Genomic DNA, 22,510 nt, shown 5'->3' with positions numbered 1-22,510 from the left:
TTTTGTTTGTTATTATGTACATTTATTAAAGAATAAAAGTTTCCCTGACGCAGAGAACACAGGATGTAGCCTCTGCAGACCATTGACCATTGCACACAAACCAACAGACTCCAGGAGAGGACAAAGAACACCCTTCACAGTCCTGCAGGAAGTCTCTCCAGAGGGCACGACGGCCTTCTCTCGGCGCAGCCTCTCCTCCTGCTCGGAGAAGTTCACGGTGAAGATCTGATCCACCGTCTGAGCCGTGAGTCGAACCGCCGTGGTCGCAGAGAACTCCGAGGAACACCGCCGGGAAGAGCTGCACCTGCAGAGGAACAGGAGCCTTCGCTGTGAGGACTGGAATGCTGTTGGGAGAATCCTGAGTGTCCTCCTCCAGCATTAGAGTAGCATGCTAACAAGGGTACCAGCTGCAGCTGTGAACATGACAGGATGTGAGATGACCTGGAAGAGCATCAGGACTGCTTGAGGCAGATGATAGCTATGTGATGAACATGATGACTCAGCCTCTATGGAGAGAGACATCAAGCATGCTCATTCCTGACGTGGAGCTAAACATTGAATACTGCTTTCTATCCCTCCATCTTGTGACTGTGTGACTCCCTCTCTTGGATATCAGCATGTGAAGGACACTGCTCAGGGACTAGTCTCTGTATGTGATGACTCCTTCCATTCTGGAGAGGATCCCAGATACTTGGATCCTGAGGCTGAAAGCTCAAGCCGAGAAAAAGTCATAATTTTGAGAAAGTCCGAATGTTTTGATTTTGAGAAGAAAAGTCAGGATTTTGAGAAAAAGTAAGAATTTTGAGGGAAAAAATCTGAATTTTGAGAAAAAAGTCTGAATTTTGAGGGAAAAAATCTGAATTTTGAGAAAAAAGTCAGAATTTCGAGAAAAAAGTCCGAATTTTGAGAAAGTCCGAATTTTGTTGATTTTGAGAAGAAAAGTCAGAATTTTGAGAAAAAATTCAGGAATTTGAGAAAAAAGTCAGAATTTCGAAAAAGTCAGAATTTTGAGAAAAAATTCAGGAATTTGAGAAAAAAGTCAGAATTTCGAGAAAAAGTCAGAATTTTGAGAAAAAAGTCAGAATTTCGAGAAAAAGTCAGAATTTTGAGAAAAAAGCCAGAATTTCGAGAAAAAACTCAGAATTTTGAGGGAAAATGAGAATTTTAAGAAAGAATTGAAAATGTTGAGAAAAAAAAAATCTGGATTTTAAGATTTTTACAAAAAGTCAGACTTTTGTATGTGATGTGATGATGATCTTGAGAGGATCAGAAATACATGTATCTTGAGATTGAAGCTCAAGCCGGTGACGAGTGATATTTTCCAACATACTGTCTCATGTTGAGGTGTCTGATAAAACAGTGTTCACACAAGGGGGGGAGAAACTTTAAAATCACCTGATCAAAGACACCCAAAGTCTGCAGACCCTCCCGAAACCTGCAGGACAGAAACACCAAAAGTTATTACTTATTAACCTTGGGATACACGGATTGAGATGTTCACTAGAGAACCGTATAAAGAAATAACAGAACAAGTCATAAGCTTAATATTTAAATGGGACCTACTATAACATCTCAGATGGCTGACTTATGGTTTCTACTTTAAAATTCTTACATGCATTTTTGTTGAAAAAGACTCCTATACTGTTCATCTGTGTGTCGGTTTTGCTGCAGACAGATTCTCTTTCTCAAAAAGACTGGGAATAGATTGAGACAGCTTGCTTATTTACATATATGTCCCCTTTAATATCCCATTAACTCACACTAACTGTTTCATTAATATCAACCATGAAGTCACTGATATGTGGCACATGCAAGTACATCCATAAGTGACATTTTGGACAGAGGTTTTTTTATTTGCACTAAAAGCATGGATGAGTGAGGTCTGTACCTCTGCAGGGGAAGCTGCAACCTGGTGATCATCATGAAGCTGACCAGATCCTCCACCAGAACCTCTCTCTCCTGCAGGCTGCCGATTGGTCGGTTACAGCCGGCTAACTCCATGAACTCCCAGCTCTCCTCCATGACGTCTTTCACATCGTCTAAAGTCTCTGCATCTGCGATCTGAAATAAAACAATACGTTGATGATAGAGTGGTGCACTGATGACATAAAGGAATAAAGGAACTACAGCACGGCTATAAAGGAACTACAGCACGGTCACATGACTTCACGTCACCACCGCTAAGCTAAAGGTGGCTAATGTTGGGCTATAAAGGAACTACAGCACGGTCACCAGACTTCAAGTCACCACCGCTAAGCTAAAGGTGGCTAATGTTAGGCTATAAAGGAAGTACGGTACGGTCACATGACTTCACGTCACCACCGCTAAGCCAAAGGAGGCTAATGTTGGGCTATAAAGGAACTACAGCACGGTCACATGACTACACGTCACCACCTCTAAGCTAAAGGAGGCTAATGTTGGGCTATAAAGGAACTACAGCACGGTCACATGACTTCACGTCACCACCGCTAAGCTAAAGGAGGCTAATGTTGGGCTATAAAGGAACTACAGCACGGTCACATGACTTCACGTCACCACCGCTAAGCTAAAGGCGGCTAATGTTGGGCTATAAAGGAACTACAGTACGGTCACATGACTTCACGTCACCACCGCTAAGCTAAAGGTGGCTAATGTTGGGCTATAAAGGAACTACGGTACGGTCACATGACTTCACGTCTCCTCCGCTAAGCTAAAGGTGGCTAATGTTGGGCTATAAAGGAACTACAGCACGGTCACATGACTTCACGTCACCACCGCTAAGCTAAAGGTGGCTAATGTTGGGCTATAAAGGAACTACGGTACGGTCACATGACTTCACGTCTCCTCCGCTAAGCTAAAGGTGGCTAATGTTGGGCTATAAAGGAACTACAGCACGGTCACATGACTTCACGTCTCCTCCGCTAAGCTAAAGGTGGCTAATGTTGGGCTATAAAGGAACTACTGCACGGTCACATGACTTCACGTCACCACCGCTAAGCTAAAGGCGGCTAATGTTGGGCTATAAAGGAACTACAGCGCGGTCACATGACTTCACGTCACCACTGCTAAGCTAAAGGCGGCTAATGTTGTCGTCTCATTTAGACAATTGTTAGCAACCAACGTTTTTAAATCCACCAGTGGGGTATTACCCGTGTTTTATGTCATAGAACAGAACATTAAACTCTCTTCAGCTTGTGTTAACCACAGACCTTTTTTCAGGCAAACAACCAAAGATTTTAAGACGAGGGAAAGGGAACAGGAAGTGGTAAAATGCTGACTAATTTTCGGGTTTTAGGACTCTCCTAAAACTGTCACACTTACCCCGCTGACCTGGCAGGTGAAGTGTGTGTAGGGCGTCATGTGTTTGACGGACAGTGGTTGGTTGGGCGGGTAGTTGAACAGACACTGGAACAGAGCGTGGGAGAAGAATCCGACGGGAGAACCGTGAACCAGAGAGAGAGCGAGCAGGCAGCCAGCGTCAAAGTACAGGTCGTCACGCAGAGCTGCAAGCACACACAGAGAGATGAGGTTAGCTGCAGGCTAAAGGACACTTCATCTGCACGATTAATCAAAATCACAATATGGACAAGTGCATAAATCATATCTGTACTTATTAGGGCTGTGCATCTTCACTGGTCTCACGATTCGATTCGATTACGATTATCCTGTCAACGATTCGATTCGGTTCGATATCCCGGTGCATCACGGTGCATCACGATTCATACCAATGCGTTGCATCCTCAATTTTCTATATTACTGCACATGGCTTATTTTTCATCAATGCATACTGCATGTATGTAAATACATATGAACTCTCTTTTTATTATTTAGAAAGTGCTTCAGAAATCAATTACATAAATGTCTTGACATTAATTTATAAACCAAAATAAATGAATTGTATAGCCTCCGTGTGTGAAGTTGTTCCATTCTCAATGTCCTGAATGTGGCATCACACACAGGACTTGAGTCTGAACACAGCACACAACAGGAGTATTTACAACAGCATATACAAACAAAAATACTGCATGTGGGTGCACACTTACATTCTCTGTCTTACTGTTACATAAATCCCATGAATGTATGAGATTAAATTAGCTTCATTATATCTCAGTGATTAAGTGAATAACAACGTTTCTATCGGGTCACTATCAGCCTGTCACTCATTATTTTCAGGGAGGGGGCGGGGCTTGGAGGAACGGAGAGGAGACGGTGATCGCGGAAGCTTTTTTCCTCCTGCCTTCACAAACTTTACACACGTATATATCGTCTGCAAATTGCTAGAGGACATTCATACTTTGCAATCCAAGACTTAATTAAATCCACCAAAAACCTGACATGATTGTAACGCGATTATTTTTGAAAACATAAATCCCTCCCTGTGTCTCTGAGCCGCAGCGACATGCACGGAGTGATTCAGAGCGGGTCCTGCTGTTGTCGGTTCTGGACTGGTGTTCTTGTGTTGGTGGATAAAGCAGACTGCTCCGTGTTGCTGTGCCGCTGTCACGTATGTTCCCTGATCTCTGCCTCACCGACCGATTTGATATTAAAGTGACAGAAAAAACGTTATAGTAAAGCCGCGGCCGGAAAATCAGGAAGCAACGTTACTACTCTATAACCGATTATCTTCCGTCACTGCATCGAGACCGAATCGTCCACGTCCGCATCGCAATGCATCGTAGAAACGATTATTTTCAACACCCCTAGTACTTATATAGCGCTTTATCCAGTCTTTAAGACCGCTGCTAGGAACTAACATTCATACACGTTCACACACCGTTGACCATGCTATCGGGAGCAACTCAGGGTTCGGTATCTTGCCCAAGGACACGACATGTCGAACCCACAACCTTCTGGATGAAAGACGATCGCACTCCCTCGCAGCCACAGTCGCCCAAATATGTGTTAGATTATGATTTTAAAGGATGGACTATGGAGCTGCAGAGATAAATAACTTCCATGCCATGTGAGCACCGGACAAGAAGGACTTTTTTTGTGGATTTTAGTCCTCTTTTTTGTGTTTTTGAATATTTTAGTCTAAATCGTATTATTATTGTTAAGAAAATGTTGCATTTAATAAAAACATTTTCAATAGCTTCCATATCATGTGAGCTTATAACTTCAAATTAATCCAGGATTTACACTGGAAGAAGATTTTAGGGCTCTACCTATATTTTATATTAACTACTACTACAACTATTTTAAATAACTATAGGCCCATCTCTAAGTTGTCAGTTCTGGCTAAGGTTCTTGAACGCTTAGTGAGTGAACAGGTAAAGGAGTTTTTATGTACAAATGACATCCTGTCTAAACATCAGTCAGGCTTCAGAAAGCAGCACAGCACCATCACTGCCACGATGAAAGTGGTGAATGACATTACGAGTATTTTAGATAATAATATATATATAGATAAAGTATCCAAAGCGTTTGATACCGTCGATCATCGCATCTTAAAGCAGAGGCTACTCAGTATTGGCCTATCCAGCCATGCAGTGGGTGGTTTGTGAACTACCTCTCTGAAAGGTCCCAATGTGTTCACTTTGATGGGCTGTCTTCTGAGTGGTTAAACATTGCTAATGGTGTTCCTCAAGGTTCTGTTTTAGGACCACTTTTATTCTCCATCTACATCAACAGCGTAGGTGATAATGTGGATGAAGCTACTTTACATTTCTATGCGGATGATACCGTGATGTACTGTGCAGGCCCCTCCATTCAGGAGGCTGGTGTTAAATTATAGGCTGTTTTTAACATTATTCTCTGAGCTTAAGCTTCTTTTAAATGTGGATAAAACCAAGGTAATGCTCTTTTCTAAAGCTAAAAAGACACCAGAGCCTGTTTTAGATATTCTTACTATGCAAGTACTCAAAGTGGTTACCTGTTACAAATACCTTGGTATCTGGCTTGATGATTGTCTTACTTTTAAACTTCAGGTCAATAACCTGCTTAAAAGCTGAGGGTTAGACTCAGGTTCTTTTCAGAAACAAGTCCTGTTTCTCGCTTGAGGCCAGGAAAAGGCTCTGTGACCTTTGACCTGTGCTGGACTATGGTGATTTGTTGTATATGAATGCACCTGCCTATTGCCTGAACAAGTTAGATGCCGCCTAATCAAGCGCTCTGAGATTTGGTCACTAACGGTAAAGCACTGACTCATCACTGTCCCCTGTATGCCAAGGCAGGTTTACCATCTCTCTCTGTACGGAGGCTCAGTCACTGGTACACGTTTATTTATAAAGCCATGCTGGGTAAACTCCCGTATTATAGCTGCTCTCTGATCTCACACAGAGTTGCAAGCAGCTATTGTCTGAGGTCACATGATGTAGTCTTGTTAGATGTGCCAAGAGCAAGGACTGTCTGAGGTAAGACAGCTTTTATGCACAGCTCCACTTGCTGGAACAATCTTCAGCAAGAATTGAAACTGAGCATCTCATTCCTCTGCATATCTTTAAAGCTAGGCTAAAGGAAATGCTCGTTGATACTATGGGCACTTGGAAATGTCTATAACTATGTAAATGTATCCTGTAAATATAATGTATAATGTCCTTTATTGTTTTATGTTTCATGTGGAACCTGTATGCTGCAGGTCTCCCTTGAAAAAGAGATATATGATCTCAATGGGACCAATCTGGTTAAATAAAGGTTTGAAATTAAATGAAATATTAATATTGTTGTGAAGAAATCTGAAGTTTTTGTATTACTCTTGGATTTGTTAAAATAGCTTCCATATCATCTGCTCCTATGGGTCCTTATTACTACACTTGACAAGTAGGACACACCTACTTCCATTTAATATGAAGGCTTAGGGTTTTATATAAACATGTATATTTATATATCCCATACCCTTGGAGTCCAGCGCCAGGTTTTTGGATCCCTCAGGACCCTCGAACACTTCAGAGTCATGGATCTGCTGAACCAGCAGCTTCAAGAAGTGCTCCTTTGCCATCTCACTGTCCTGGAGGCTGCTGGGAAATGTAGTCTGAAGGGAGTCTTTGAACCTGGACGTGCATGATGAGAAAAACCCAAATGAAAATGTTAGAGGTAAACATGTTGATCATAGTTGTATTTTTAGCGACAAATAGTAACTAAACTATGAAAACAAACCTCAAGAATTAACTTTGGTAAGAGGGTAAAAGATGATCGAATGGCTAATAGCAAACAGAACACGACGTCCTTCACAGTCGTCGTATCAAATATTACTAATAAAGCAACAGGATTTACTAATCAGGAATAAGATACCCCTAAACCAGTGTCATGCCAAGGACCACTTAACCAATAAAAAAACACTCGCGGACCACCTAACTCCAAATATCCAGAAACAATAGGCCTGCTTCCCACACTAATAATGACAGCTTAACCTTCTCTACATCGCCTCGTTCACACATTAAATCAATAATACAACTACAGATTATATAAGCATTTAGTTCAAATTTTTGATTTTTAGAAAAAGTCAAACATTTTAGAAAAAAGTCATAATTTTGAGAAAAGTCGATTTTTTAGATTTTGAGGGAAAAAGTCATAATTTTGAGGGAAAAAGTCCACATTTTGAGAACATTTCTGCATTTTTAGAAAAAGTCCGGATTTTGGGATTTTGAGAAAAAATCAAACATTTTAGAAAAAAGTCTGCATTTTGAGAAAAAGTTCTAATTTTGAGGAAAAAGTCCGAATTTTTTGATTTTTAGAAAAAGTCAAACATTTTAGGAAAAAGTCCGAATTGTGAGAAAAAGTCCGAATTTTGTACATGACCGGATGATTACCGAGCTGCATGTTGTGACTGTAACTCCCTCTCTGTATATCAGCATGTGAAGGACACTGTTCAGGAACTAGTTCCACCAAATGCTCTGTATACTTCCATTCTTGAGAGGATATTAAATACATCCCGATATTGAAGCTCAAGCCGGTGCCCTGTGATATTTTTCTAACACTAATTATAAAAGTTTTTCGTCTCACCTGACGGACAGAGTGTGTGTGGGGTCGAAGTCGGGCTTCCTCACCAGCTCCAGCCCCGCAGACAGAGCCTGATCTCCCTCCACCTCCAGCGTCACACTGAGGGGCCGCAGCTGAGGGCCCAACGCCTGCAGAATCTGCTCCGGGGACCCTCCAGACAGCAAGCGGCTGAGAGAGAGAAGGAGGTGCGCTATTGGAAGGTTGATATCATATAAATACTTGGGCACCATTTTCGATGACCACCTCAAAACGAGTGTATTGTGAAGCGGGGTCAACAGAGAATTCACCTTCTTCGCAAACTGAACTCTTTCCCAGTCAGGCCTTTTTTAAATTCTTGATTATTTATTTACTCATTTATTTATTGTGACGCTATGAACTATTTATGGTGTAAATTGGAACGATCCACATCCAGGTGTGTTTTCCTCCTGTATGTTCCTGCCTGTGTTCATGACATAAGCTGCTCATAACAAACCACCCCTTGCAGGATAAATACAGTTGTTGATTGATTGTTAGGTTTGTTTACCTTTTAGAGCTCAGAGAGGAGAGGTGTGTTAGGTTTGTTTACCTTTTAGAGCTCAGAGAGGAGAGGTGTGTTAGCTTTGTTTACCTTTTAGAGCTCAGAGAGGAGAGGTGCGTTAGGTTTGTTTACCTTTTAGAGCTCGGAGAGGAGAGGTGCGTTAGGTTTGTTTACCTTTTAGAGCTCAGAGAGGAGAGGTGCGTTAGGTTTGTTTACCTTTTAGAGCTCAGAGAGGAGAGGTGCGTTAGGTTTGTTTACCTTTTAGAGCTCAGAGAGGAGAGGTGCGTTAGGTTTGTTTACCTTTTAGAGCTCAGAGAGGAGAGGTGCGTTAGGTTTGTTTACCTTTTAGAGCTCAGAGAGGAGAGGTGTGTTAGGTTTGTTTACCTTTTAGAGCTCAGAGAGGAGAGGTGTGTTAGGTTTGTTTACCTTTTAGAGCTGAGAGAGGAGAGGTGCGTTAGGTTTGTTTACCTTTTAGAGCTCAGAGAGGAGAGGTGCGTTAGGTTTGTTTACCTTTTAGAGCTCAGAGAGGAGAGGTGCGTTAGGTTTGTTTACCTTTTAGAGCTCAGAGAGGAGAGGTGTGTTAGGTTTGTTTACCTTTTAGAGCTCAGAGAGGAGAGGTGTGTTAGGTTTGTTTACCTTTTAGAGCTCGGAGAGGAGAGGTGTGTTAGCTTTGTTTACCTTTTAGAGCTCGGAGAGGAGAGGTGCGTTAGGTTTGTTTACCTTTTAGAGCTCGGAGAGGAGAAGTGCGTTAGGTTTGTTTACCTTTTAGAGCTCAGAGAGGAGAGGTGCGTTAGGTTTGTTTACCTTTTAGAGCTCAGAGAGGAGAGGTGCGTTAGGTTTGTTTACCTTTTAGAGCTCAGAGAGGAGAGGTGCGTTAGGTTTGTTTACCTTTTAGAGCTCAGAGAGGAGAGGTGCGTTAGGTTTGTTTACCTTTTAGAGCTGAGAGAGGAGAGGTGCGTTAGGTTTGTTTACCTTTTAGAGCTCAGAGAGGAGAGGTGCGTTAGGTTTGTTTACCTTTTAGAGCTCAGAGAGGAGAGGTGTGTTAGGTTTGTTTACCTTTAGAGCTCAGAGAGGAGAGGTGTGTTAGGTTTGTTTACCTTTTAGAGCTCAGAGAGGAGAGGTGCGTTAGGTTTGTTTACCTTTTAGAGCTCAGAGAGGAGAGGTGTGTTAGGTTTGTTTACCTTTTAGAGCTCAGAGAGGAGAGGTGTGTTAGCTTTGTTTACCTTTTAGAGCTCAGAGAGGAGAGGTGCGTTAGGTTTGTTTACCTTTTAGAGCTCGGAGAGGAGCGTTAGGTTTGTTTACCTTTTAGAGCTCAGAGAGGAGAGGTGCGTTAGGTTTGTTTACCTTTTAGAGCTCAGAGAGGAGAGGTGCGTTAGCTTTGTTTACCTTTTAGAGCTCAGAGAGGAGAGGTGCGTTAGCTTTGTTTACCCTTTAGAGCTCAGAGAGGAGAGGTGCGTTAGGTTTGTTTACCTTTTAGAGCTCAGAGAGGAGAGGTGCGTTAGGTTTGTTTACCTTTTAGAGCTCAGAGAGGAGAGGTGCGTTAGCTTTGTTTACCTTTTAGAGCTGATGGGGGTCAGTTGGCGTTTGGACAGCTGACTCTTCCTCTGACGTCCCTGAGGCGTCGTAGCCAGGGAGGCTGAAGAACACGAGCACATTGTTAAACATACAAATAAATGATTGACCAATCACAACAGAGGTGGCCAGCTAACCAATCAGAGCTCTGGTTTCAGACAGAGGGTGAAACAGGCAGTGTGAGAAAAAAAAAGAAGAGCGTTTTGAACATTAAAGCATGGAGACATGTCCCAGTAGAGACACTACATACTGATATACACCTGAACATCAGCAGGAGAGGACTCTTTAAAGTAGAGACACTACATACTGATACACACCTGAACATCAGCAGGAGAGGACTCTTTAAAGTAGAGACGCTACATACTGATACACACCTGAACATCAGCAGGAGAGGACTCTTTAAAGTAGAGACACTACATACTGATATACACCTGAACATCAGCAGGAAAGGACTCTTTAAAGTAGAGACACTACATACTGATATGCACCTGAACATCAGCAGGAGAGGACTCTTTAAAGTAGAGACACTACATACTGATATACACCTGAACATCAGCAGGAGAGGACTCTTTAAAGTAGAGACACTACATACTGATATACACCTGAACATCAGCAGGAGAGGACTCTTTAAAGTAGAGACACTACATACTGATATACACCTGAACATCAGCAGGAGAGGACTCTTTAAACAAAGATCTTGACCGGATCCTTTTCACACCAAACACAAACAGAGAACATAAACATCCCATCAGGGGGTCCCTCAGACACAGACCTCTCCCGTCGGTGGCCTGGGTGCAGCCGCTGCAGGCCCAGTCTGTGGCGTCCACCTTCAGCCCCGAACACTTCCTGTGAGTCCCTGTGGAGCCACACAGCCGGCAGCGGATCACCTCAAACCAACTGAAAGAAACAACAACAACAACAACAACGTGGGGTTTGTTACTCTACTCGTAAGACTGGGAGGTAACACTGTCAAGTGGGTTTCCCTTTTCTCTGCGCAGTCAAATAAATGGATGAATGGGAAAATAAGACTGGATTTGGCTTTACTGTAAGTGCATTTTCAACTTTTAGGCCCTAATTTTCTTGATTTTATCCCATCCATCCATCCATCTTCTCCCGCTTATCCGTGGTCGGGTCTCGGGGTTCCTTTCCCCTCATCAACCAGCTCTGACTGGGGGGTCCCAAGGCGCTCCCAGGCCAGAGAAGAGATATAGTCCCTCCACCTGGTCCTAGGTCTACCCCTCGGTCTCCTCCCAGCTGGACGTGCCTGGAACACCTCCCTAGGGAGGCGCCCAGGTGGCATCCTTACTAGGTGCCCGAACCACCTCAACTGGCTCCTTTCGACGCGAAGGAGGAGCGGCTCAACTCCGAGTCCCTCCCTGATGACCGAACTTCTCACCTTATCCCTAAGGGAGACGCCAGCCATCCGGCGGAGGAAACCCATCTCGACCGCTTGTATCCGCGATCTCGTTCTTTCGGTCATGACCCATCCTTCATGACCGTAGGTGAGTGTAGGATGGAACATGGCCCGGTAGACAGAGAGCTTTGCCTTCTGGCTCAGCTCCCTTTTCGTCACACGGTGCGGTAAAGCGACTGCAGTACCGCTCCCGCTGCTCCGACTCTCCGGCCCATCTCACGCTCCATTGTTCCCTCACTCGAGAACAAGACCCCGAGATACTTGAACTCCTTCACTTGGGGTAAGGACTCATTCCCTACTTGGAGTGGACAGTCCATCGGTTTCCTGCTGAGAACCATGGCCTCAGATTAGGAGGTGCTGATCCTCATCCCAGCCGCTTCACACTCGGCTGTGAACCGATCCAGTGAGTGCTGAAGGTCGCAGACCGATGAAGCCATTGATTTTATCCCATTGTATTATATGTTTAACTCAAATGCCCTCGTGAACATGCTACCATTACAAAATCCTCTCAATTTGGGATTGATAATTGATATCTATTTTAATCTGACCTGTCACAAAGTACATTTGATTTGATCTATATATATGACCATTGCTAAATGAAGTGTATATCGTTCAATCCGATATGTATAAATATACAAATATATGATATTTAATGGCATGAATTAAACAAAGAAGATATTGCTAAACAAGATGCTATACCTTACAGAAATGATAATTAGACAGTTTTACGGACTGTTGTTATTAATGATTTCCAGAAATGAAGTGTGTATTTTTGATGGTACTTCTAATGATAGTGTAACCGTATATAGACTATTTAAATGTCTTAAAGGTCACCTATCAGGCTATTTCTAGGCAACAGCACAGGTCTCAGATATATACAAATATATAAAAAACATGGCTATGAAGTGTTTTGCTCAAAGTACCAAACAGATCATTCTAGCCACGCCTCATATCCCTCTGTTTCACTTCCTGTTTCTAAAGTGCTGATTCGGGGATAAAGCTTTAAAGAGGAGGGGTCTGAGCTCATGCGGGACCCGGCAGCTACCGGCTAAACTAAATGCTGCCGTGATGAAACGCCATATCATGGATCATCAAGGATCTGAAACAGTCTGGAGCTCAAAGGCTTTCTCTCTTGCCGGTTACACCACAAGGTGAGTTCCTTTCTACTTCCTGCTTCTTCACACACATGCTCTCCAGCACAGGTTAGCTCTGAGTGTTAGCGATGCTAATGTAAACACCGACCATATTACGTCCAAAACAGTCGGGCATTGTTTCTGATAGCAACGTTTCTGATTGGCCCGTGGGTCCACATTTCAGATGTTACGTCGTATCGGACGCAGATCTGGATCAGCTCCGTTGTTCCCCGTTTTTAGAGATTTGGGTACGGAGGAAAAGAGAGGGTTTTATTTTCTGACGCTGCGTGAGTTCCCCGACACACCGGGGACACACCTTGATGTAGAGAAGACATCAACAAGTGCATTTTGCATGATAGGTCCCCTTTAATATTGTTATAAATCATTAATGGTAACAGTTAAACCTTGTGTTTGTCTAAAATAACATCCTGAATGAAACACATTAGAATATAAATACCCGCTCGTATAGGAGTGCGTCCGCCCGTCGTTGCAGAGGCAGGTTGAAGCGTCGCAGTGCTCGTAAACCTCCAGCAGGTCTGAGTATGCGTTTGTCTCCAACTCCCATGATGCATCTCTGCAGAAGAGAATATGGTGGTTAAGAAAAGAGACTTGTGGTTGTTTCTTGTTGTTGTAGGGATCGTGTTACCTCTCTGGGATGTATATTCCCATCCTCAGCATCTCCTGCTGGAAGTCCTCCTTGTTGCTACACAGAGTGCATCTGAAGAAGAATAGGCCGGCACTGTGCGCCTGACGCTGGAACACAAACACACACTCAATAAAGAAATATTGTTTGGTACACATCCTCTAAAGCAGGGGGGTCAAACTCAATTTCATCACGGGCCACATCAGCATTATGGTTGCACTCAAAGGGCCGGTTGTAACTTTAAGACTATATAAAAATACATATATAAATATTTAATATAAAATAATGTATTATATGACATTATTGCCTCTGCTTTGGATTATTATCGGATAGGGTAAAAGCTTCATAATTAACTACGTCTGAAAGCAGAAGTCTAGGGCAAATAATTGCAAGTCTCTTCAGTGAGAATGCCACAAAATGATTTAAAAAGAAAAGTCACATTTTGGAAAAAAAAAAAAAGTGAGATTTTGGGGGGAAACGTGACATTTTTAAAAAAAAGTAACATTTCTAATTCTGAGAAAAAGGCAAATTCTAAGAAAAAAGGCATATTTAAAAAAGGAAATTCTAATTCTGAGAAAAATGTCTAATTTCAGATGCATTGTGGGACATGTAGTTTATGGGCAACCTGCTCCTGATTATATTCTTTGCAAGCTCTTGTGGGCCACATCAAATGAAGTGGCGGGCCGGATTTGGCCCCCGGGCCTTGAGTTTGACACCCCTGCTCTAAAGAATAAATAATAAATTACATTATAGAAAATGTCCCCGTGTAACCGGTCCTGCTCTGCGAAAGATGTCACTCGTTGTGTAAAATGCTTTTATTTATTTGTCTTTGCTTTACTATTATTAATGTATTTGTTATAATTATCTTATTTATTTCCTTGTTTTAAAGATGACCGCATCATCGTCATACATTTGTACATTCAAATCAGGACATACATTAGGCAAGTCATTAATGTACAGAGAAAACAGTAATGGTCCAAGAATGGAGCCTTGTGGAACCCCAGGGTTCAAAAGGTCGGGGGATTTGGCTCCGTGGACCAAAACACACCGTTTTCTGTTTGATAAGTACGACCTAACCCACTGTATTCAATCTGAGTGAGCTTTGTGAGGAGCACTTGGTGGTTAACGGTGTCAAAAGCCTTCCTGAGATCAAGGAAGACGGCACCTACATATGGGCTCGTGTCCAACCAGCCAGAGGTCGCGTTAACCGAATATTTTCCACCTATGACGGATTTTTTTTAACAATGACGGACAAATCTGAAAGCAGTCCGTCATTTTGACAGATTAGAACAAACTCGGAACAGCGCCAAAGTTTCCCCGCAGCGAGGCTCCGGTGTTATGCCGTGTTATGCGTGCCCTCCAAAAAGGAATGTCTGTGAGTTTTGGCTTTACGCTGTGCACGCTCCCGCGAGGTGCAGCAGCCATGCATAACATGGCGCATGTGAACTGTCTCCCCCCCCGTTGACAGTTCACGAGCATGCTTCCCCCCCCGTCAGAGTTGTGTAAAGGCCGACGGGTAATTCTGGATTTTGACAGAAGTTTTACGATCCTGTCCGGGCAGCGAAAAGGTCTAGCGCAACCTCTGTGTCCAACATACATTTAACCTTTTCCACAAAGACACAGTTAGCTGTCTCAGTGGAGTGGTGAGCACGAAAACCAATCTGCATAGGATGGAGTGGAGCGAAACCTTTATCTAAATGTTTGGTGATTAGTTTTGACACCCATTTCTCAGCTATCTTAGAGACACAGGGGAGGATGCTGATTGGTCTGTAATTGGACATTATAAGGGTCATCATTCTGTTTAACTTTGAAATGTTTGACAGGAAGTGCTTTTCATTTGAAGTGCAAGGAAGTCTCCTGGGTTGCGTTCCGATAATCCAAAAATCAGCCCCTAAATTCTAGCCCTATCTCCTATTCCTTGACCTCTGAGTGAAAGGTCACGGGGTTAAGGGATAGTGGATAGGAGAATTCAAAAGGACTTAGGAGAAGAGACTGCGGTACTTTAGAGAATCCGAATGCACTTTCACTATCCGACGTGTTTATGATGCGCCAGCGGACGTCATGAATGTGCGTCTGCTGCTGTGGGGAAACCATGGAAACCACAGTTTTCTATACAGCGGACTACAACATGGATGTTCAATAAGAACGAGGGACTCATCTAGAGACTCTGCACCGTGCTCTGATGCTGCTGCTTTGCTTTATGAACGGGGACAACAGAGAAACATATTCTTCATGACCAAAGTTGGAATTGAAATAAAAAAGGAAAGTGAAACTTATGCTCGTCTCCCTCTCCCTCCGGTCCACATTAATACTAATGATCCCAATACATATGATTGATGAACTAAAGATCTTAAAATCAATACAGATGTATTTATTATAAACGTTAGTCCTTAACATCTATCTCTGTGTATATCACCATTCAAACATCTTTTAGAAGTTGAACAAACTCCACACAGCTCAGTGAAGACTGAGATGTTGACTTTATTTGATAATCTCAGTGAAAACTAACGTTCATATTTCTCTTTTTGATTATAATACTGATGAACGTTCAAAACAAAGCACTTTGGAAACTTACCACCTACGTTTTAAAATGCTTAATAAGCACCGTAACTTTCATGATATCATTTCTCCGTCATAATCGTTTGTTGACTGTTGTGTGACGGAAAATGCTGCGGCTGCAAGGCATTGTGGGGCAGCATTTTCTCCTCTCCTTTCGGTTAGGGAGGTCCAGTGGTTCCTAAGCTAAAGGAGGTTATAAAGGAAGTTTGAAACCTCCTTTCCTTTCATTTAGAGAATTGGAACGGCACTTATCATGGCTGCCACTGAGGGACTTCCGGGTCATTTCACTTGGTTAGGAAGGTTCCTAAGCTAAATGGACTATTGGAACGCAACCCTGCTCTGTGTTTTTCCAGGTGTCCGGTGCCTTGCTCAAGGGCAGGGCAGGAGGTGAACTGCGACCTCTCCAAGTAACAGTCCACACTCCATATTTAGGTCTGGTTGGGGACTTGAACCGGCGACCCTACGGCTCACAGTTCAAGCCCCTACTGACTGAGCCACACACGACATAATATTGCCGAAAAATATAGTTTGTTTTCTTCAAATCATGCAGCCCTATAATTGGGGTAAATAGATTTATGAAAGTAAAGCAGTGTCACTACCTGCACACAGGCCCGGTGGAACCAGCTGTGGTGGCAGGACGGACACTTGAGGACAGAGTATCCGAGGACCGGCTCGATGGAGTCCAGACAGACGGAGCAGGATTGAGGCAGGCTGAGGTCTGCACTCACACACGCCGTCTGAGAGGGGCTGTGGTCCGAGCAGTACGACCTGCACACACACAGGGAGAACTTCAGCAGTAAATATTAAAAGGTCACCTATTATGCAAAATCCACTCCAAAAACCTGTGAAAATGAGCCGATCAGATTTTGGCCACTTTATGATGTCATCACGATGTGTTATCTTGTGTAGCCATTAGCCAATCAGCAACAAGGTACCCCCCCCTTATCACCTGAATCTCCTCTAGAGCTCCATTGAGTTCTTTGTAACCAAATGTCTCTCAGAGGGGCGTGGGGAGGGGCTCCTTGTTTTCATCTAAAGTAACAGACAGAGAATCAGCACTTTGGAAACAGGGCTGAAACAGAGGGGATTATGGGTAATGCTGCAATGATCTGTTTGGTGTTTCAGCCAATCAGAGACAGGCTCTGGATATATCTGAGAGCTGTGATATATTGATGAGAAACAGTATAATAGGAGACCTTTAAAATACTTTCAAGTTACATAAACCGAAAACAGCTAAACTGCGAGTTTGACATCATCAGACTCAGGGATGTCCCGATCACCTTTTTTTGCTCCCGATCCGATTCCGATCATTTGATTTTGACAATCTGCCGATACCGATTTTTCCCGATCCGATCTTTATGCAATGCATTAAGAGAAAAAAAAGGTACCAGATAACGGCTGGTCATCCAACGCGATGAATTCAGCTATCTTGGCTGTTATTGTGTTGGCCTTTTCACTGTTCTGGGGCAGTTTCTCTTTCCTTTTGAAAGTCTCTGAAAGTGTCGGTTGTTTCCGTGCCGTTACCCGAGTGGCCGCTGTGTACTCGTCGTGTTGTTGTTGGTGTTTGTTTCTCAGGTAGCGTATTAGATTGGTCGTGTTGAACGTAGCTCTGTTCTTTCCACCACGCGGAACCTCTGCCTTGCAACATTGCATCTGGCTGTTACACTGCCTTCGCTTTCAATGTTATAATACTTCCAAACTCCTGACATTTTCTCTGTCCCGACTCACCAGCTGAACGTAGCCTCTCGTTAGCTTGCTGCTGCTGTTAGACACTGCGCCCACTCTGTTGCCAGCTTTCAGAGGAATAAGCAACCAGGTCTGAAAACAAGCCCAAAGAAAGCAACACATACATGATGTTGTGTAATTTTAACCCAAAACTAAGTCCTCAGGATGACTTTAACACGTGAACATGGTCATTTTTGTTTTGTAACATTAAATAAAATACAAATATTTTATAAAAAATAAAAATCCCGATCCCCGATTTTTTGAAAATTACGTGATCGGCTCCGATCCCCGATCACGTGATCGGATCGGGACATCTCTAGTTTTAACATCTTCCTATTGTGACGTAAAACAGATAAAACCATTACACATAGTGCAAGAGGATGTTTTGAGATGTGCAATAAAAGGGTCACATGACTTCACATTACCACCGCTAAGCTAAAGGCTGTCATTTAGACACTTGTTAGCAACCACAGTTTTTATGACACAATAAAGCTTTGGATATTTTATGAGTGTATGAGAAAAAGTGTCTTCATCTCGTGTAAACCACAGACATTATTTAAAGGTCACCTATTTTGCATTTTTTGATCAGATTTTGGCCACTTGATGATGTCATAACGATGTGTTGTCTTGTGTAACCATTAGCCAATCAGCAACAAGGTAACCCCCCCCCCCCCTATCACCTGAATCTCCATAGCACCATTGAGTTCTTTGTAACCAAATGTCTCTCAGAGGGGCGTGGGGAGGGGCTCCTTATTTTCATCTAAAGTAACAGACAGAGTCCCCCTTAGGGATAAGTTGAAAAGTTTAATTTGGCATATTACTCTCAATGAATATAAGAAAGCACTGCGTAAAGCGAGAGCAGCCTACTACTCTTCATTAATAGATGAGAATAAGAATAATGCAAGATTTCTTTTCAGCACTGCAGCCAGGCTGACAGAGAGCCACAGCTCCACTGAGCCTTCTATTCCCATAGCACTCAGTAGCAATGATTTTATGTGCTTTTTTAACGATAAAATTGTTACTCTTAGAAACAAAATTAATGACCTCTTGCCTTCGACCAGTATAGTGTTATCAACAGCTCCCGGAAACGTAAGTTCTAATATTACACTAGATAGTAAACTAGAATGCTTTTCAGCCATTAACCTTGAACAATTACATTCAATGATTCTCTCTTCTAAACCATCAACGTGCATGTTAGACCCAATTCCAACTAAGCTGTTGAAGGAAGTTTTTCCATTAATTAGCACTTCTTTATTAAACATTATGAATATGTCTTTATTATCAGGCTATGTTCTACAATCATTCAAAGTAGCAGTGATAAAACCGCTTCTTAAAAAGCACAACCTCGATCCAGAGGTTTTAGCCAACTATAGACCTATTTCTAATCTTCCGTTCCTCTCAAAGATTCTTGAGAAAGCGGTCGCAAAACAGCTGTTACTTAAAAAACAATGATTTATTTGAAGATTTTCAGTCTGGCTTTAGAACACATCATAGCACAGAGACAGCTCTGGTTAAAGTCACAAATGATATTCTAATAGCCTCAGACAAGGGACTTGTCTCTATTCTTGTTTTGCTCGATCTCAGTGCTGCATTTGATACCATCGACCATGATATCCTATTGCAAAGGCTAGAGCACTTAGTTGGCATACAGGGAACTGCTTTAGGTCCTATCTATCTGAACGCTTTCAGTTTGTACGTGTTAACGATGAATCTTCCACGCAAACCAAAGTTAGCTATGGAGTGCCACAGGGCTCAGTGCTCGGACCTATTTTGTTCACATTATATATGCTTCCGTTAGGCAATATTATAAGGAATCATTCTGTAAACTTTCATTGTTATGCGGATGATACTCAACTATATTTATCAATCAAGCCTGATGAAATTAATCATCTAAATAAAATTCAAGACTGCCTCAAGGACTTAAAAACGTGGATGACCTTAAACTTTTTGATGTTAAACACGACCAAAACTGAAGTTATTGTACTTGGCCCGAAGAATCTACGAAACAAATTATCTACTAAGTACCAAGAAGTCAGTCAAGTGGCTTCAGCTGATTCAAAATGCTGCGGCTCGTGTACTGACCAGAGTTAGGAAAAGGGACCACATTACTCCTGTTCTGGCTGCCTTACACTGGCTCCCTATAGAACACAGGATAGCATTTAAAATTCTTCTTCTCGCCTACAAAGCCCTTAATGGGCAGGCGCCATCTTACCTTAAATAACTCATTATACCCTGCTGTCCTACTAGGGCATTGCGTTCCAAGAATGCAGGGTTGTTGGTTGTTCCTAGAGTCTCTGAAAGTACAATGGGAGCCAGAGCCTTTTCTTATCAAGCTCCACATTTGTGGAATCAGCTTCCAGTTTGTGTTCGGGCGGCAGACACCCTATCCGTTTTTAAGAGTGCGCTTAAGACCTTCCTTTTTGATAAAGCTTATAGTTAGGGCTGATTAGATTCAGCCCCTAGTTTTGCTGATATAGGCTTAGTGTGTCGGGGGACATCTTACTTCTTCCTTCTCTCTGTCTGTACCTGTGTCCTCTCATGTTCCCATTAACCCAGCTTCCCCAAATGTCTTTCTTGTTGGTGTCTATATACGCCGGGATCCGGAGTCATGGAGGATCCTGCGGTCCTGTGTCCTGGATCGCGAGTCGTGGCTGTGGTCCTGGATCATCGGTCCTGGATGGATATCCTCGTGGATTCATCTTCCGATTATACACACATGCATTTCCAAACATCTGGACTACCTATGTTGCAAATGTATTATCTCTTCGATGTACACACGGCATCTATTGCACGTCTGTCCGTCCTGGGAGAGGGATCCCTCCTCTGCTGCTCTCCCTGAGGTTTCTCCCATGTTCCCCTTTAAACTGTGGGTTTTCTTCGGAAGTTTTTCCTTGTACGATGTGAGGGTCTAAGGACAGAGGGTCTAAGGACAGAGGGTCTAAGGACATAGGGTCTAAGGACAGAGGGTCTGAGGACAGAGGGTCTAAGGACAGAGGGTGTCGTATTGTCATACTGATATTCTGTACACACTGTGAAGACCACTGAGACAAGTGATATTGGGCGATATAAATAAACATTGATTGATTGATTGATTGAGAAGTTCAGTTATTTATTTTATTGTTATATTTTATTATACATGTTGCATCGATGGAAGATCCCACGTCAGGAGAATTTCATTGCCATTTCTACACTGCAGCTGCTGAGCGTATGATGATAACACCTCTGAATCTTAAATCTTTGAATGTAATATGTGTCTCGATTAATGTCAATTCATGCTCTGTGGATTGTGTTTTAAAAATATATATTATTAACCAGCACTTATTAATACTATTACTCAGTTGTATACCCCGTTTATCTAGGCCCTTTTTGTATCTTCTATGTGTCACACTGTGGGACGGCGGGAAACCGTATCTGTATGTAGAACACATGCAGACATTTTGACAATAAAGCTGACTTTGACTTTTGGACATGGCGGCAGATCATCAGAACCCACAGAGCAGAAAGAAGGGGGCCTTTTTTTCAAGAGGACAGAATCTGGGAACGCTTAATGATCCCAAACCCTGTCGCAATGCGGGGGAACCCTGAGACACAGGGCAACCCGATACGGTGACAAGACATTTCACTGAAGTGGACTTCTTCTCTTCTCTAATAACTGATCTAATAACTGATATAATAACTGTTCTAATAACTGATCTAATAACTGGTATAATAACTGTTCTAATAACTGATCTAATAACTGATATAATAACTGTTCTAATAACTGGTATAATAACTGATCTAATAACTGGTATAATAACTGATCTAATAACTGATCTAATAACTGTTCTAATAACTGATCTAATAACTGATATAATAACTGTTCTAATAACTGGTATAATAACTGTTCTAATAACTGATCTGATCTAATAACTGATCTAATAACTGATCTAATAACTGATGTAATAACTGTTCTAATAACTGATCTAATAACTGATCTAACAACTGTTCTAATAACTGATCTAATATCTGATCTGATCTAATAACTGATCTAATAACTGATCTAATAACTGATCTAACAACTGTTCTAATAACTGATCTAATATCTGATCTGATCTAATAACTGATCTAATAACTGATCTAATAACTGATCTAATAACTGTTCTAATAACTGATCTAATCTAATAACTATTCTAATAGCTGATATAATAACTGTTCTAATAACCTCCACAGCCACCTCCACAGCCGCCTCCTCCTCTTCCTCCTCTTCCTCCACAGCCGCCTCCTCTTCCTCCACAGCCGCCTCCTCTTCCTCCACAGCCGCCTCCTCTTCCTCCACAGCCGCCTCCTCTTCCTCCACAGCCACCTTCTCTTCCTCCACAGCCGCCTCCTCTTCCGCCTCCTCTTCCTCCACAGCCGCCTCCTCTTCCTCCACAGCCACCTCCTCTTCCTCCACAGCCGCCTCCTCTTCCTCCACAGCCGCCTCCTCTTCCTCCACAGCCACCTCCACAGCCGCCTCCTCTTCTTCCACAGCCACCTCCTCTTCCTCCACAGCCACCTCCTCTTCTTCCACAGCCTCCTCCTTCCTCACCGGTCCCCCTTTAGGGAAGTAGACTGTGTGCACGCGGATGTTCGGGCGGCGGTTGAAGAAGGCTTTGAACCTATTCAACCGCGGAGGACTGATTTTCGTTGTTGAGACCAGAACAGAGTTATGTTCCAACTCCACCTCCACAGCCGCCTCCTCTTCCTCCACAGCCGCCTCCTCTTCCTCCACAGCCGCCTCCTCTTCCTCCACAGCCACCTCCTCCACAGCCACCTCCACAGCCGCCTCCTCTTCTTCCACAGCCACCTCCTCTTCCTCCACAGCCACCTCCTCTTCTTCCACAGCCTCCTCCTTCCTCACCGGTCCCCCTTTAGGGAAGTAGACTGTGTGCACGCGGATGTTCGGGCGGCGGTTGAAGAAGGCTTTGAACCTATTCAACCGCGGAGGACTGATTTTCGTTGTTGAGACCAGAACAGAGCTATGTTCCAACTCCACCTCCACAGCCGCCTCC

The 22,510-nt window shown here is 43.0% G+C and overlaps 1 protein-coding gene across 1 annotated transcript in view; it reads right to left on the bottom strand.

Annotated features, from left to right (window-relative positions):
• Nucleotides 1-138: 138 nt before the first annotated feature.
• Nucleotides 139-22,510, bottom strand: part of LOC117444298 (G2/M phase-specific E3 ubiquitin-protein ligase-like) — a gene marked incomplete at its 3' end in the record, with an annotated part of 62,801 nt that continues 40,429 nt past the window's right edge. The window contains 13 exon segments of the mRNA XM_034079960.2: nt 139-165; nt 168-261; nt 263-304; nt 1,396-1,435; nt 1,889-2,061; nt 3,301-3,482; nt 6,814-6,968; nt 7,921-8,085; nt 9,989-10,070; nt 10,779-10,903; nt 13,011-13,127; nt 13,200-13,306; nt 16,355-16,523. Of these exon segments, the coding sequence (XP_033935851.1) occupies nt 139-165; nt 168-261; nt 263-304; nt 1,396-1,435; nt 1,889-2,061; nt 3,301-3,482; nt 6,814-6,968; nt 7,921-8,085; nt 9,989-10,070; nt 10,779-10,903; nt 13,011-13,127; nt 13,200-13,306; nt 16,355-16,523 (1,478 nt within the window).

This window comes from Pseudochaenichthys georgianus, unplaced genomic scaffold (genome assembly GCF_902827115.2).
Source record: "Pseudochaenichthys georgianus unplaced genomic scaffold, fPseGeo1.2 scaffold_789_arrow_ctg1, whole genome shotgun sequence".
Lineage (NCBI taxonomy): Eukaryota > Metazoa > Chordata > Actinopteri > Perciformes > Channichthyidae > Pseudochaenichthys > Pseudochaenichthys georgianus.
This window is presented reverse-complemented; position numbering and strand designations above follow the sequence as displayed.